Source organism: Pistacia vera, unplaced genomic scaffold (genome assembly GCF_008641045.1).
Source record: "Pistacia vera cultivar Batoury unplaced genomic scaffold, PisVer_v2 Contig567, whole genome shotgun sequence".
Lineage (NCBI taxonomy): Eukaryota > Viridiplantae > Streptophyta > Magnoliopsida > Sapindales > Anacardiaceae > Pistacia > Pistacia vera.
In genome coordinates, this window is record NW_022196409.1 from 463461 (window position 1) to 481860 (window position 18400).

At 34.3% G+C, this 18400-nt stretch overlaps 1 protein-coding gene across 1 annotated transcript; it reads left to right on the plus strand.

Moving 5' to 3' along the window:
- The first annotated feature begins 14774 nt into the window (after positions 1-14774).
- On the plus strand, positions 14775-17535 carry LOC116108633 (haloacid dehalogenase-like hydrolase domain-containing protein 3). The gene is made up of 4 exons (XM_031394879.1): positions 14775-14882; positions 16214-16590; positions 16783-16989; positions 17145-17535. Exons 2-4 carry the CDS (start codon positions 16333-16335, stop codon positions 17439-17441), a joined length of 762 nt encoding a protein of 253 aa, XP_031250739.1. The 5' UTR covers positions 14775-14882; positions 16214-16332; the 3' UTR covers positions 17442-17535.
- The last annotated feature ends 865 nt before the right edge of the window (positions 17536-18400 follow it).

Genomic DNA, 18400 nt, shown 5'->3' on the forward strand with positions numbered 1-18400 from the left:
CCAATTCTTGAACCTATCTAAAGCTTTATTTTTAGATCTAAGCAGAAAAACCCAAACTTTCCTACTGTAGTCATCCACTATCGACAGGAAATAGCTGCTGCCCCTATGTGAAGTTTCAAATAGAAAGCAGAGAAAGAAACGAAAAACAGATAAAGAGACGAAGAAAAAGCTAATTCTGGGAACTGCATTTTTTTTTCTTATTTTTGTTAAAAGAGAATACACTGTAGAAGCACTTTTATAGTGCTTGGTTTAACCAGAGTTGTAACTGACTAACCATACATCTTAACTCTAGTAACAAACTAACTTTAAGTACTAACAACTTAGTTAACACTTGGTCTCAACCGAGACTGCAACTTGCTGGAGTCTGCACACTTTCTGCATTTTACCAACTTGCTGAAGTCTGCACACTTTCTTCACTTTACCAACATCTTCCCTCAAACGAGACTGCAGCTTGTTTGGCATTCTACATTGTTTGACATTCTACATTTTGCCAACATCTTCCCTCAAACAAGACTACTCCTTGCTAAGGTTGGAATTCTGCTATTTACCAACATCTCCCCTCAAATGAGACTGCATTTTTCTTGCTGAAAACTGGAAAGTTGAAAAAAAAAACTGGACTTGTTGGACTACATTTTTCTTACTGAAATTGGACTACATTTTCCTTGTTGGACTACATGTTTCTTGTTGAAAAACTGAACTGCACTAAAGTCTGACTTTTATCAATATCTGTCCTCAAATGAGACTGCAGCTACTTTTAGACTGAAGTATGCTGAGAGGAGCCAAAAGCAGAATCAGTAAGACTGAATTGCACTAAAGTCTGACTTTTATCAATATCTGTCCTCAAACGAGACTGCAGTTACTTTTAGACTGAAGCATGCTGAGAGGAGTCAAAAGCAGAATCAGTAAGAGCAGTGAATGCAGTAACAACTGAAACATTCTGAGAGGAACCAGAAGCAGAATCAGTAAGAGCAGTGGGTGTAGTAACATGGAGTTTATTTCTGAGCAGCTCAAATCTGGAAATGGAGAGGGATTTGGTGAAGATGTCAGCTGTTTGATGCTCAGTGGGAACATATTGAACTTTTACAAAGTTGGAGGCAACTTGCTCTCTAATATAATGTGCATCTAGTTCAATGTGCTTAGTACGAGCATGGAAAACAGGGTTGGATGCAAGANGTGAGTTGTTCCTCTAAATCGTGAGATCCAACTGCAAAGAGGATTTGAGATTTCCAAAACCTATAGTTATCCCTAGTTAATTTGGGGGAAATAGCAGGGAGGGATGAAGATGACATTGAATGTGGATTTACGAAATTGATTGACTCGATAATCACTTTGGTGTTTGAGTTGTTTTGTGATGAAGAAAATTGTGTCAGATCAACCATACTAGACGCTAGTCGATGGCTCTGATACCATGTGAAGTTTCAAATAGAAAGCAGAGAAAGAAACGAAAAACAGAGAAAGAGACGAAGAAAAAGCTGATTCTGGCAACTGCGTTTTTTTCTTATTTTTGTTAAAAGAGAATACACTATAGAAGCACTTTTATAGTGCTTATGAGATTTTATCCTTTCTGGCCCCCAAAGATCAACATGTAAGTATTCTAAATAGTTAGTGGCCTGGTGTGTCCGCTTATGAAAACTTAGCCTATGTTGATTCCTCATTATACAAGTTTCACAAAACTTCAGATCACTAATGACATCCCTACCAAACAACCACTGTTCACTTAAAGTGTCCAGGCCTTTTTGGCTCATATGCCCTAACCTTAAATGCCATTTTTCAGTGTCTGTCAGATTCGTAGTAAGCAAGCAATCAGAACAGTGACCCCCACTCAAGATGTACAACCCATTCCTCTTTACCCCACTAAGTACTATACTGTTACCCTTATAGACATTTAAGCAACCATTTTTTGCCTTATAACAACACCCAGATTCATCCAAGGTTCCTAATGAAATCAGGTTTCTCTTAAGATCTGGAATATATCTAACCTTAGTTAGTTTGACTAGTTTTCCATTATCCATCCTCAAAGATATACTACCAACTCCTTGAACCTTACATGCATTATTGTTTCCTATAAACACAGTCTCAAGGTCATTTGGTTCAAAATCTTGGAACCAATTTTTGTTTGGACTCATGTGGAAAGAGCAACCAGAATCTAACACCCATTCCCTTATGGTATCAGCCTTAGACACTGTTAGGACCTCTGATTCTTCAATGCTATGTTTGGTGGTGGCTAAATTGCTCTCAGTGTTAGATTGTTTCTTTTTCCTAATCCACTCAAAACAGTTTTTCTTTAGGTGACAAGTCTTATTGCAATGAAAACATTTTCGACTTTCCCCTTTGGATTTGTTAGTTTGTTTACCCTTCTTTTTGTTCCTAGAGCCACTGCCGTGATGAAGATTACTACCCACTTGACTAATTTTGCCCTTACCCTTAACAAACAGGCTATTATCACTCCTTTTTTTAATCCTAAGTTCCAACTCCCTAGCTTTTAACCCAGCAACGATTAAATCTACACTAGGTACAGTGCCAGTGTACTATAAAGCATTCTTTACTACCTAATATTCATCATTCAAGGAATTTAAAAGAATCATGGCAAGGTTGGAATCACTGAGATCTTGATCAGTTCCCTTAAAACCAAGGTCATTTTCAAGAACTCATCAAGGTTCTCCTCAACAGTCCTATTACTATCCATTTTATATGAAAATAGAGCACCTTTTAAGTATGCTAGATTAGGAGCTGATTGTAAAGAATAAAGAGATTCAAGCTTATCTTAGAGGCCGATTGGGGTTTTAAAACCTTCGACCTTTCGTAGCACACTGTCGGCAAGGTTCATGATGATTAAGTTGTAGGCCTCTTCATACACTTCGGGCCTTCTTCTTCAGCTTCTCCTCCGACCACTTGGCGGAATCCTTCTCTAACACGATAGACACTTTGTTGTGGGACAACAAAGCTTTCATCTTCTTTTTCCAACTGCCAAAATCGATTTTTCCATCATACTGGGTGATCTCAACCCTAGTTGTACTCATGACTGAATGTGTTTGTTTTTGTGTTTTGGTGATTACTAAATAGAACCCAAGAAAGAAACCAAGATTGGTCTCTTCTTCTCAAATTGATGTCCCGAATTTACAGAATTTCTAATCCTAGACTCTCCCAAGCCTTTAATCAAGAAATCCCCAATTTATGACCAAACACTAGATTTCAAAAAAATAAAGAAACCCTAGGATTGACAACACTAACCGTGCTCTGATACCACTGTTATGTAAATCCACTATCAATTCTCTGTCTAATCACATGCACAAACAATACAGATAGCACACACACAATAGAGAATAAAAAAACAACCAACTAAAGAACACCAAATATACCGTGGTTCACCTTTCCATAAAGGAAAGATTACATCCACGTTGAGCTCTAAGAATTTTGAGGCTTACTGCACTAGGAATAAAACGTTATTACAGATTACAGAAAGCTCTCACCGATTTACCCAAATATCAATCTTTTAACCCACTCACACAAACCTGAAAAATCCCTAGAGTTGACCTGACCCAGTCTCTCTAAACCTGAAGGAAAAACCTACCCTCACCCAAGATTACACAAAATCAGAACTCAAACAAGATTGACATTTAACTCTCAACACAAGGGCAAAACAAATATGTCACGCAAAAGAGAAGAAGCAGAAAAAATTATTGTTCTGTGTAAAGAGCTCTCCCTTTATATAGTTTGACCTCATGGGCTAATCCTGGCCGTTGGATCTTCTTCATTTCAGCGGTTGAGATTTGTTCTTATTTGCAGTGAAACAACAACGTTTTGTTTAGTGATCTGCTGCAGAAACTTTTACGTTTTGTGCTTCAGATGTCACCACCAATATAACATTTGAAGACATTGTCATGGATAATGTGCAAAACCCCATTGTTATTGATCAGGAGTATTGCCCGAACAATTCTTGTAACAAAAAGGCATACGAACATGATACTAGTTAATTTGGTTTGCTTTTGATTCTTGAAATTGTAATGTAACCAGCCAATTGTTAGCTAACCTGGTGATTACTATTAATTTGTGATGGAAATTAAATAGAATAACATATATCCTAACATAATCCCAAGATCATAGTCGCCATTGTAATCACATTTGTATATAAATGAACTACAATGAATTAACACAGCATAAATACCTCCTTTCCTTATCTTTAAAGCAACAAAAGTAATCTGGAAGAAAAACCACGAATTGTATTTCTGTTTTCCAAATTCTAGAGAGAGAGCGTATTTTCTTTCTTGCGTTTTTGAGAGTGACAGTGTGTAACATTTTCTAAAAGAAAAAACCTTCCTTTTATATGGGAACGGTTCGTGAGAAACTGCCAAAGGCAGTTTCCACTTCTCACACCCCTTCATCATGGGTGTATTTATCTAATATCTCCCACTCACACATGATGGGACTTTCTCTCTCTGTGCTTCTTTAAGGTTCATACTTTAGTAAATATGTCGTGTGACCATGCATACTTCGAGAGCACGTTAGTCATATATCTGTTAGGAGTATATAACTTCTCGAATTGTGAAACTTAGGTTGTATGTTGTATGCAATACCCTAGATTACTTATCACATTTATCTAACAATCTCATTTACAAAAAAATATCTGTTGTATTTATAATTATGTTCTATCTTTACATAAAAGTAAAACATAATTGGTCGACCAATGAATACACGTGATTATAGTGTGATAATTCAAAACGTAATCTTCCTCTTTTCTCAATTCTTGCAACTTTCATTTAACTTGTTTTTCTAGAAATGTCCCAGCAGATTGAATTTATCTTAATCCTTTGGTAACACTCTAAGATAGNGTCAATGGTAAGACTGTCAATGGTGCCTATATCGGTCGCAATTAGTTACTATGGGTAATAACCAAAATTTTACATTCATCGGCTTCCTCCAGTACTTTCATGAACCTTAAAAAATTGTCATTATTCATAGTCAACACGTTGTCTAAAACAAGCAAAGTTTTCTTCCTAAGCAATTCTTTTAGCAAGAGGGATACCAAGTTTTCCCCCAATGGTAAGTTATCAGGATTTTGATTGGTTGCAAAACCACAAGTTCGTTGCATCAAGATATTTATATCAGAGTCCGCAGGTACACATATCCACATTTTGGGATCAAAGTGATCATCTATCCTTTTGTCATTATACACCAGTTTGGCTAGGGTGTTTTTTCCTATACCTCCCCAACTATGGCAGTTACAGATAAATAAAGATGGCCTGTTTTCAGCGAAGAATTTATAACCTTTTCCTTATCAGCGTCTCTATCGAAAACTTCGGAAGTATCCACGAGGGTGTTACGTACTACCCAGTCCCTCGTATAAAACCTATCCTGATGATAGCCACCCCTACTAGTATCTACCATTGCAAGTAACCTTTTTCTAATCCTCTTGATCTTAAGATGATATATGAAGCTTAAAATGAATTTGCATACCTGGGGTCTTTTACTTGCCAATTTATGCAACAGATCCGCAGTAAAATTCAACATCTTTGAAAAGTCTGTCACTCTATTCTGTGCTAGGTGTGTCTCAGCTACATGCATACCCTGTGCTAGCTCTTTCTCGGCATCCAGGAGTAAGTCTTTCACGACGGACACCGATCGTTTGAGCTTCAATATTTCTATTGAAAGATTCCGATAAAACCATGTTTTTGGTGAATCAAGGTTCGTTTCCAAAATATTTGTTGCAATACTGGACGGTAGCGAGTCTGCCATGTTCTTTGACTGGAAGGAAGAAAAATTCCTAATGGTTAGCACATGTATCAATCTGATATAGGGTCATTGACTAAACATCCACGTATCTAGTCTAGTATATATAGATTCTTTAAATTCAGCCTCCGGATTGGGAGGTCATGAGCTGCAAAACTCTGATTTCTTTCAAACTTTTACAGCATAATCATTATATATTACTGTTATCCATACAAAATCAGGTTGATATAGCTCCAATTCGAATTCGGGAAGGATTTACATCGTACAACGGTTGCCATATTGTCCCAAGACAGAGAAAATACCACAGTTACCAATTTCACATATTCAAATTTTGTCTACAAGTGAATATGAGCTGCACACTTGTCCAAGCTCTGGGTAACTTAAGCATATATCCAAAGTTATCAGCCCATAAGAGGTAAGGAAAGACTTGTATGACACCTATCTATTTACATCCTCTATTATAAATAGAAAACTCTCCCTCTCATTTTCGGGATTTTGATACAGAAAACTCTCACTTTGATTGTAATCTTTATCTTCAGAGCAAAGATACCTACGAGAATGAGACTGATTTGATATTTTATCTGAATAATCAGTCGTTGTACCTCTCCTCGTTGTTTGTTATATGCGATCTCTTGTAATCTCTTATATATAAAAGAATAGTGAACGTAGAACTTGTGTTAAGCATCCGAACCACTTTAAAAATCGTCATTTATTTATTATCTGGTCTTTACATTAGATTATCGTATTTATTCATATGTAATTTCTAAAAATTATATAATATTTTATATGTTTAATTCGTTAGTATAAAAATCAAACATCAATCATTACGGTGCATGATATATGTACATCGATACCTCTGAATAGTTTCTTCGAGAATGGGATTGAAAACAGGTTTGCCAGCTGGTTGTCATGTGAATTGAAATAGTAAATAGGACAAGTTTTAAAGAGATTTATTATAAACAAATATCTTAAGTAATTTTAAGAGGGAAGATTATCACTACATTCATCTAGATTTGGTGCAAGCCCATCATTATGGATAAAGTAGTATTAATTATTCATACAAAGTTTAAATATAAAATTAAATATATAAAATAATATGATATTGACACATTCCTACCTCTATTTACCGATTTTTCTAGTTTTTGGAAGGGTATATTTTTTTCTTTTGCTTTCGGTCTTGGTTTGTACTTTAGTTTGATGATACTAAATTTTCTCTAGATAAGTTAATTTGGAGCTTCATCTTAAAAAACCTCATCTATACAAACCAAGTTAGAAAACATATAAAAAGAATAATATTATACTTACAATCCAATATCACAAATTCTCTCTCATAACTCTTATATATCAGTTCTTAGTTTTTTATTGATGAATTTTTTAAAATTAAAAATTTATCGACAAAAAATTAGAAACTATCATGTAAGGGTAGTAAGAAAAAGTTTGTGAGATTGGATTGTAAACTGATCTTTATTGCATAGGTAAACTATGAGAAACATTTATATGTATGGATGCACATAGATCCACTAAACAAGATAGCTCACTCCATATGGATGGGCATGTGACATTGTTCTTGTTCTTATTTGTGGATATACAAGAAATATTCTTCCAATAATCAAATATCCCGTTCAAGTAGGCGTATATCAAAACTTGAGGCTTGAGTTTTTCATCAACTTGATTAAGTTTTGCCTTTTTTTTTTTTTTTTATTATTATTCTTTTTCCAAAAACATAAAAATAAATGGAGCACCAGGAGGACTTGAGTGTTTGAGTTTCTTCTTATCCCTGCTGGCCTATTCCATCTTATTCAATATTTTTGAAAAATGGAATTTCAACATGCATCCGATACCGATGGTATCATAGATACGTAAATGATGGTCGACAATTATTATATATATATATAGAGGTTTATGTTTGATAAACATTTTGGGGAATTGTCCCCAAAATATTGCTTCATATTTAAGTATTTTTTAATCATCACAAAAATTATTCAAATTATTGGGGTTGAGTCAAATAACATTTTTAAAACCATGTAAGATGATTATGATATTCTAGTAAATTTTTGGATGTCTAGGTGATATTTATACCATTGTGAAATTCGAGCATAGAGGTAAGAGATTCATTATCAAAATGGCATAAATATCACAATTAGATAAAGAATAATACTATGTTGACAAATCTTTTTTACTAACTTTTTCTCACAAATTCGATGTAACAGTTTATAATTAGTTAGTTCGCAAATGGGTCTCACTTGCCAACAATGAATCCTGCCTGACCAAGTGCAAGCTAATAAATTATAAACTGTTATATTGGATTTATAAAAAAAAGTTAGTAAAAAGAGTTTGTCAGCCTATCTTTATTGTTGCATAAATATCCCAAATTTGAATCATCATTTTTAATAGAAAGAAAGAAAATTTAGCCTTCTTTTTCCTCAAAGGGGACAAGATAACCAGATATTCTAGAGATTAGCGTGTGAAAAAAAAAAACAAAAGATAAAGTTGTGGTTGATAAATGCTGGCCACAAAAAGATAATTTTTTTTTTATTTTTTTTGTGATAATCAGAGTATTTGAGCTAACTTATGTATACTACAACTAATCTTTAAATCTATTAAACATTTTACAAGTATAAAGGACCAAGTAAGTCACAACATTATTATGCTAGATGACTCCAAGTTTTGGGGCCAAAAGTTCAAGGAAGCAAACTTCCTTAACCGCCAGATCAACTCCTTAAGGTTGTAAAACATTTATCTTATGAATATATTAAAAAGTATATGTTTTTTTTATCTTTCTTTTTTAAAAATAAAAATTAATCTAAATAATTGAAATCTTTATCTATTTGTGATCTTCACATATATTTAAAGAGACAATTCAAAAAAGCTCATAATTTTATAGTAAAATAAAAAATTAGTCAAGAGTGCCGACTACTGGGAAAGCATATGATTCTTGGAGTATCAAGATGAGGGCATATTTTTTGTCCCAAGACTTATGGGACATTGTTAACAAGGGAATCTCTATGCCAGAAAATAACTCCACTCTGGCACTCTATCTGAGGAAAAAATTAAGCTGTTGTTATCCCATAATAAGCTGTTTGGTTTAAAATGTGTGACTATATGCTGTGTTATATATATGTATAAGTAGAGTTTCTTGCATGAAGGTAAATGGTGTGTGAGGCGAGATATTGAAGCTAAAATGTGTTCTGTACAGGGGAGGTAAAATTTGCTAATTGAAGAGGGAAGAAAATCTGCATTTTTTTTTTTTTTTTTATGGGTAATATTTACTGAACTGTTTTGCATGTCTCGGCTGGGCTGGAATCTTGGTGAGGAAAAATGCATTTGCTTAGTACTAGATATTAAGTTTGTCTCCTTTGCATGGTGTAAGTATTTGTAAAAGAAAATGGCTTTATATTTTTAATTAAATGTGGGTCGCTAGATTTGGGAGCAATTACATTATGGACTGTTGTTTGGGCTCGGCTAATGGAAGAGTAAAGGAGGGAGAATGATTAAAAATGGGTGCAGACTTTGGTAATGGGAAGTGGTTGTTGGGTTGATGCATTGTGTTGGTCATAACCTTGTTTATTTATCATGGGCACTTTATACGTATATATTAGTTTATAACCTTGCGTCATAAGAATGGCTGGAAAATTGTTGATAAATTAGTGAACTTGTGATGTTGAATTAATGGGTGGAGTCGGTCAAGTGTAGTGAGTTGCAATGTTGAAGAAGAATCTGGGCTGGATGGTCAATTCTGAAACGTATTTGGAAATTTACAGTTTCACCCCTGGATGTGATTTTTGGATATTATATCATATATGCATGATTTATAAGCTCATATGTGATATGTTCTTGACTTATATGTTACTTGAAATTATCATGAGATGCATGATTTTTGCATTTTAATTTTCAACGCATTAAATTACTTAATTATCTTTCCAAACCATGTTAATTAAATGAATATTTTATTTATATTAAAAAAATGCTATTGCTCATTGTTTTGCCGGAAATTTGAGAAGAGTGGAAATACATTGAGAAATGTTGTGAGACTATGTTTGAATTAATGTGACTATTTGTAAGATGCTGCCTTAAAAATGCTGATGAATTCACATTAGAAGAAGTTTTATTGTTACTAAATGCGGGTAGTGTTGTTTGCAATGGGTGGAGATGAATTCTGATGTGGATGACTAGTAGTTGAAATGAGAAATGAAAAATGTGTCGAAATTGTTAGTTTTTGAGAAACATTATGAAATTACATGTTGACCCATTTACATTGCATCAAGTATTATGATTTTTAAGCATGCCTTTAAAAAAGAAGAAAAGCATAAGTTTTATGAGAAAAGAGAGGTTTGAGAAAGTAGAGATAAAAGTGATTTTCAAAACCACCCGACATGGTACCTATTCCTCTCTTCATATTAAGTGATGACTTTGCGCATGCGTATGATTGGTCATTTGCCGACTTAAGTGGATTGAAGGCCCAAGCGAGATAGATATCGCTATACAGGATTTGATTTTGTCGGCCCAAGGGTGTCGAAAGCCCGAGCGAGGCATATATCGCTACATATGATTTGATTTTGCCAGCCCAAGTACTATTCAGTTTTCCATTTTCAGTATTTTATGATAAAGTGGTATTCAACTCAGAGTTTTCAGTAGTAGTAAAATCTACAGTATTCAGTTTAAAGTTCAATTATCACCATAAAGTTTTTAGTATTAAAAGATCAGATATCAGTGCATAGTTTTTCAGAATCAGTTTTATGTTTCATATCATGAAAATAGTCATCAATGATTAATACTAGTTTTATGAGACTAATTCACACATTTGAAATATGATTTTAGTAATGTTGTTTTAAAGACATGAGAAATTTGAGATGCATGAGTATTAATTTGCAAGCATAAACGTTGGTTGTGTGTTTTAAAATGTTGTTCCAGAAACACTAAATAAGCATTCATTGAGTGATGATGTGGGTGCTTGCAGTATGATTTCTTTTTGTAGATAATCAGAATCAGGTTCAGTTTTTAGTATCAAAAAAACTATGGATTAATTGCATTAATCACAATTGCACTAATCACAATTGCACGAAGTCTTTGTTATGTGCATGACATTCATAGAGCATTATTTCTTTTCAGAGATACATGATTGTTTGCGATGTTTTAGATGTTTGTAGCATGACCTTTTAGAGTTATTATTTTTCATAAAAATGTTTTACTCCTCATTCTCCACTCACTGAGTATTTTAGCTCATTCCCTTTTAGAATGTTTTTTCCCCCAGGTTCACAAGAAGATTGTGTCAAGGAGTGATTCCTCTCAAGGTTGGACCCACATAGGGATGGGCACAAAGCCCGGCCCCGCGGAGATCCGCCCCAACCCGCCCTGAATAGGGCAAATTTTCCCCAAATTTGTTGGGCTTCAGGCAGGGATCGGGCCCAGTATTGGCCCTCGAAATTCGGGGACGGGCCGGGGCCAGGATTGGTTTTTCCCCGACCCGTCTCGTCCTATCCCCGACCTGTATATTATATATATATTAATTTTAATAATTGAAAATTAATCATATATACCTATAATAATTTTGCTATTTGAAAATCAATTATACATTATATAATAACATATTATACTTATGTAAGTATTTTATGAAACTATATATAAATAGGTAATAAATGAAACTAGATTAAATAAATATTTGTAATATATATATTATGTATAATATGATAATGCTATGAAACAAAGTTATACATTTGACATTATATATTATACATTATGTATGGTATACATTTAACATTATACATTATATATGGTACACATTTGACATTATATATTATAAATTATACATTGTATATTACATATGATATATACTATATAAGTATAATATATATAACATATGGAAAATGCTACAGCTACCGACTGGTGTGTACCGATTTTGTGCACCGAATGACGTGACAAAATCCTGACCGTTGATTAATATTAATTGATAATAAATAAACGGTCAGGATTGTGCCACGTTATTCGGTGCACAAAATCGGTACACACCAGTCGGTAACTGTAGCATTACTCATAACATATATATGTTATACATTATTATTTATACATAATATGCTATTATCTATAATCTTACGTTAATATATAATATATATGTAATATATTATTTGTTGTTTTGATTGATTATAATGAATCAATAAGTCACTATAATATTTTTTTTTTTTTTGTCCCTCATTGAATCATTATTTCAATTCTATTACCTAATTGTCTTTGTTATATTGTGAATTGTGATGGCTATTTATCTAGAATTTATTATAATATGTATGGTAATTATTTATTTAAAATTTATTATAATATATATGTGTATAATGTATCATATATAATACATTATATTATATATTAAAGAGACATTATATATGTATACTTAATACAATCATGCATAATATTATACTTATATTTAATATGTACATTATAGATTTAATTTCTTTTTTGATGATATGGTCTTTACGTTTAATATGTATATTATATATTTAATTTCTTTTTTGGTTGGTATATATAATTGGGAGAAAAGAATAATAAAAGCATAAGATTAAGGATACAAAAATACAAAAAACCTCCAAATCGGGAATTTGGGGAATTGGAATGGGCTTTTTTCAGGGATTCCCTGAATTCCTCGAACAGGCTTCGGGCCGGGATCGGGAAATCCCCTCGGCCCTTCAGGCTAGGGTCGGGGACCATTGGGCATGCCCATCCCTAGGCCCACATGTCATTGTCTCATCATATGTGTAAAATGTCCTGTTTGTTCTGTAGCAGATTATGTTTTATTTCATATGTTGATCTCATATGATTGATTGTAACATATATGAAAATTTGATGGCTTGCTCTTCAGGTTTCATATAATGAATGTGCTATGCTTTCAAATTTTCAAATACCTATATATTATATATTATTTTTTTCATGACAAATCAAGAGAATGTGTTTATAAGAAGCATATTCAGAAAACAATTTTATTTATTTATTTATTTATTTATGGGTTTTACAGTTTTTCACATGGCAGGTATTGATCACCCGAATCTTATAGGTGTGCCCAAAGCCTATAGGATAGGAAGGGTCAGGACAAGCCGTGTCAATCCAAGTGTACACACTGTCCAACTACAATCTCTACTTCAACACAGCCTATTGCTTTCTCTTCATCTCAGCTTATCGATCATCTCTTCTTCATTACAGATGGCCTCTTCTTTATCAGGGTCTACTGCCTTATCAGAACAGGACATGAGTAAGTTATAGAAAATCTAATTAAATTTTCAGAAGTACATAAATAATAATGAAAAGTTTTCGGTATGTTTTTATTGCAGAGGATATCACGGTATACCAGTCACCATATGAAGCTATACTCCAGGGGAACCTGGAACATGTAAAAAAAATCTGTGAAGCCCCAGATACACATGCGTTAGACGCCAGGATCTCGGTAAACTTGGGCACAGCTCTTCATGTAGCTGTTGGTACAGGCAAGGCGCATCATATTGTGGAGTATCTATTGATTAAAATGTCAACAGATCAACTGGCAGTGAAAAACAAGGAGGGCAACACAATCCTCTCCGTTGCTGCTATTGTTGGCAATGTCCAAGCAGCCAACAATAGTAGTTGTAATATCAATCTAATTTGATTTTTTTTAAAATATTATTTTAAAAGGTATCAAAATAATAAACTAAACTGACCCTAAGAAGTTTTCAAAAATTTATTTATTTTTTAAATAAAAAATAAAAAACTATTAATGTTTATGATAGAAACAGAAACAACAAACACCACCAGAATTTAATAACATTTTTTGACCATTTCACCTATTAATTAGTAAAAATCTTGCCAGCATTTACCGTCTAGTACTGTAAATTGGTTAAACAGATAAACCTTAAGATTATAACGAAAAATAATAATAATGATAATTTAATAATAATCTTACAGACGACAGAGCAAGCGCCTTTGCCAATTCAACAGTCCCAAGAAACCTTTGTAAATTCTGATCACACTCATTTTCACTATCCGTATGCTCCACTGCATAAACCAACATCCCGCTCAAGCGTTCGGCCTCTGCAATGGATTCGCCAACGCAGAAGTGTTCGTAAAACGTGTGTCTAACCAAGCCGATGACCATTTCACTGGTGATATTAATGTTCATTAGCCTGGAATTCATAACCCACATGCCGAGATCATAAAAAATTTGGTCGAAAACGATCAAATCATGCCAAAGATATGGCCGAAAAAAGCAATAACAACGCAAGCCTGCCCAGATCCAATTGGCCTTGTATCATTACGGCATTGATGATCGACAATGGGTGAGTGGTGTGATGGTATTGGGTGAATTGTAATTTATTATAATATAAGGGTGTTAATGTCTAAAAACTTAAATAATCAAAGATAAAATTGTAATGATAGGTTTATGTAGATTAAATGTGTTATAAAGATATTATTGCCTTAAAATTTTATTAATAAAAAATAAAATTGTAATAAAAATAAGATTAACTTTAATACGTTACTTTCAGTATTACAACAGATGACAATTAAACGTAGTTAGCTAATATAAGGTGACTTACCCCAACCAAACGCAACCTTCAATTTATTCGTAAACACGTTTCTTCTTTCTTCTACTTCTCTGTTTCAAATCCGTTCTCTCTTTTTCTGTTCTCTTCCTCCTCCGTCTCTTTCTCCTCTTTCTCTTCCTTTATTTTCTTTCCTCCTCCCCAATCACACCCTCTAGTTGCCGCTGTTTGGCAACCAGATCTTGCCAGCCAGCCAGATCGCCATGGTTCCGACTGAAGACTGATGCTACTGAAGTTGTGAAGCCGTGAAGAGTGATGTTACGGGTGGAATTGATGATTGAAAATGGCCTCAACAACCCTTCCAATGGGTTGATTTGTGATGTTTTAAGGAATTTTCAATTGTGTTAGGGTTTGATTTGTGAGTTTCTAGTTTGATTTTGTAACAAACAGAATTAGACAAAAATGGAGGGATCGATCAAACAAAAGCGACGAAGACTTCTCACGTATCAAGTTACTATATATATGTACTAGGAGTCAGGTAGCTTTGGTCCAAATCCAATGACTCATGAAACTGCAGTGTAGCTGAAGCTAAAGCTCTATTTACTCATTCCAAAATGACAAGACAACAATAAACTGAAGATTTTTCTGCATTTCAGCTTCTGGGTATGTCTTGTTTTCCTCTTTTCTTCATGGGTTTTTATTTGTTCTTCATTTTGCATTACCATTTTTTTTTATTTGACTAATTTTGGTTCTGTGTTTTCGTTTTTGTTTTTGTTTTTGGGTGTGTAATTTATGAATCTGAGGTTTTGATTTTGTTTTACAGAGTCGATGTTTTGATATCTGTTGTTTTATTTGTGATTGTTTTGATATCTGTTGTTTTATTTGTGATTGGATTCTATAAATTATCTTTGACATTGGAAAAAGAAATGATTTTGTGAACTGGGTTGGAGGAGAAATGTGTTATCTGCATTGTTATGCAATGTCCAGATTGTGCTTATAGGAAATTAATTTGCTTTTTTGGAGTCAAAAGTTTTGATTTGGTTGAATTGTTTATACGAGTGTGATTTGGTTTTTCTGGTCGTTTTTGTTCTGTTGTGGATGATTGTTCTGTAATGTGTCTTTATGGTGATTGTACTTAATTTTTCTTTTTAAAGGGCATGTATGAAGGAGATCAAAAGAAATCATTGGAGGTTTTGATCACTTTGTTGAATAATCTTAGTGACAAGAAGGGAACTGTGTTTGATCAAATCTGGAATTAAGATTGATGTCATTTCTGAGCGTGCAACATGTGTAATTGAAAACAAAGGTGAATCGGATTGCTTTGATGTCATAGTGTCAATGATAAAAAAATTGTTTCTAGATTTTGGTGAAGGAACCATATAAACACTGTGAGCTGCGATAGTCATTGGTATTGTAGTTCCTTTCATATGCCAAAGGAATCCATCTTTTTTCTATAATTTTCTTTTCATTTTTCGTTTGAATATCAGTTTCCAAGTTATTTATACTTCACCCAACTAGCTATTTGGTGTTCTTATAATGGTTCAGAGCCCTGTAAGACTAATAATGATTCCTTTTCTTGGAAAATTTTTGATAAATTTCAGCAACTAATTTATTGTCCATAGTGAGCTAACACTTAAGTGTGAAAGTGTTATAATTTGGGATCTTCCTTGTTTGTGAATTTTGCTGCCTGGCTTTGTTCATGTTGCTTTTTTCCAACTATATATGCCTAATTTATCATGATCAAAGATGAAAGCATTGAACTTGTGTCTTAGTTGTTATAGTTTAAGCTTCTATTTCCCCCTTTTGAGCTAAGAGTAATCTAGACGTTAAAATGGTGAATGATTTTCCAGTGGCCTTGTCACGTTTCTGGCAACTTAGTCAATTGACCCTTTATAGAAGACTAAAGTAAAAGTCATGTTTTATGCAAAAACCTCATTGCTTTGTAGTCATCTCTCTTTGGTGGCAATACATAACCAACACTGTTGACTTAGCAGATGCAAACTTCTTGGATTCTTTGAAGAAACGGGTTGATCCATAGTCAAGAAGGACCCTATTTATCATAAGTTGAAGACTATAGCTATCTCAATAAACCTGCTGCACAACTTCTGTTGCAATGTCTTTGTTGTCAAGATTACGCTGTATCACTGTGGATGTTACTGGTACTCTTATGGCTTACAAAGGGGAGCTTGGTGACTACTATTGCATGGCAGCCAAATCTGTTGGACTGCCGTGCCCTGACTACAAACGTGTGCATGAGGGCTTTAAACTGGCATATAAAGAGATGGCAACAAAGTATCCATGTTTTGGTTATGCAGCAAAGATGCCCAACATTGTCTGGTGGAAAACTTGTGTTAGAGATTCCTTTGTCAGGGTAAGATATATGACTGAGCCATTGGCCGGATTGGCATGCTATTTTTATTGCATATAGCAGCCCAGATCCTGAATGCTTTGCAGCATGCTGTAATCGTAATGTTTTTAAGAAGATATTTCTGAAGTCATAATTGTATCAATATATGCTTTATGATTGTACTTCTAGATATGACACGAATTGTTGCACCTACAGGCAGGATATGATTATGATGAGGAAACATTTGAGAAGATATTTAAACGCATATATGCATCCTTTGGTTCATCTGCACCGTATACTATCTTCCCAGATTCTAAACCATTCTTAAGATGGGCACATGGACAGGGTCTAAAAGTTGGGATTATTAGCAATGCAGAGTACCGTTATCAGGATGTAATTCTTCCAGCTTTGGGTTTGAGCCAGGTCAATATGTTCTTATATATCTTTTTCAAAATTTATTTGACATGTACGCACGTCTCATAGGTTTTCCTCATTAATGCCACTGATTGTCCTTTTTGTTATAAACGTGGTTTCTGAGCTATAGAAGTCCTAACAATCTCATGCAATTAACAATTCAGGGAACCGAGTGGGATTTTGGTGTTTTTTCTGGTCTTGAAGGCGTCGAGAAACCTAACCCAAGAATTTATGAGATTGCCCTTGAAAAAGCTGGAAATATTGCTCCTGATGAAACTCTGCACATCGGAGACAGCTTTCGCAAAGACTATCTCCCTGCAAAGGAAGTGGGGATGCATGCAATACTATTAGATAGGTTCAAGACACCTGATGCTCAGGAATGGAAAAAATCCGGTGCCCTTGTGCTTCCTGATTTGGTCGCAGTACAGGATGGACTTACTTCAGACAAGTTAAACTGTTAAAAAAGCCTTCTTTTCACCAAAAAAACAAGTTGTCCTTTGTACAATTTTTATTTTTTAATCTCCTTTCCATTTATGAATATTATTACTAGTGGTGACTCTGCGGCATTGCTGCCTTCTGCTTTTTTAGCTTATTTTAACACCCATTGAGACCTTTTTGCGTGGGTTCCAATGGGGAAGAAGATGCCAAGTTTTGTAGTGGCAGTTTTCACTAGTTCACTTATAAAGATATCTGATTCTAATGTTATCAGTGCTATTCTGGCTTTTTTCTCAACAATCTTTGATTATGTGTCTATGTGGAAGAAATTTAATCTAGTTTGGGATAATACATTTTGATGAGACCGAGTTGCTTGTATACACTTCTGTCTTGCAAGTCTGTGCTATAATTAGAGGTGGGAATTTGGGCCTGGACCCAAAAACCCACCCAAAAAATCGGGCCTAGGACTGCATCGTCACAAGAATCGGTCCTATAAGGTTTGGTTCCAAAACCAAATCAGGCCCAAGGAGGAGGGCTCGGGCTTAGGTTCGGTCTCTCTTCCAAGGCCCGGTCCCAAACCCTTTGGCCCAATTTTGTTTAAGCCTCCGGTGAATATCTAAAACCCCTTATTTTGTAGATAATAATTATAAGGTCATAACGAGGGCTAAGCGGAAATTTTACGTATTAGGAGGGCATAAAAATTTACCAGTTTTTGGGTGGGTTTAGGGTTACAACTTACAAGTGTTGCGCTTTCAAAAATTTCACATTATGAATTTACAAGGGGGAACGACTTACACATACCCAAAGTTTGTTATATAAAAAAGTGGTACCCAAAAGGTTTAGAAATGACAAACACTCATCTTCTGTCATGTTCTGTTAGAAATTTTCATCTGCTGAAAGATAAAAATGGTGAAAAGACTGGAATACCCACCGATCTCTATTCCCAACGCACGCCAGTAAGGGCTAATGCCACTGTTTATCATCG

Bases quoted from the DNA above. Each gene is read 5' to 3' on its own strand.
- LOC116108633 (XM_031394879.1), top strand. From the start codon at position 16,333: ATGTCTTTGTTGTCAAGATTACGCTGTATCACTGTGGATGTTACTGGT. The intron at 16,591-16,782 runs GTAAGATATATG...TTGCACCTACAG, and splicing joins TTAGAGATTCCTTTGTCAGG to GCAGGATATGATTATGATGA. The intron at 16,990-17,144 runs GTCAATATGTTC...TTAACAATTCAG, and splicing joins CAGCTTTGGGTTTGAGCCAG to GGAACCGAGTGGGATTTTGG.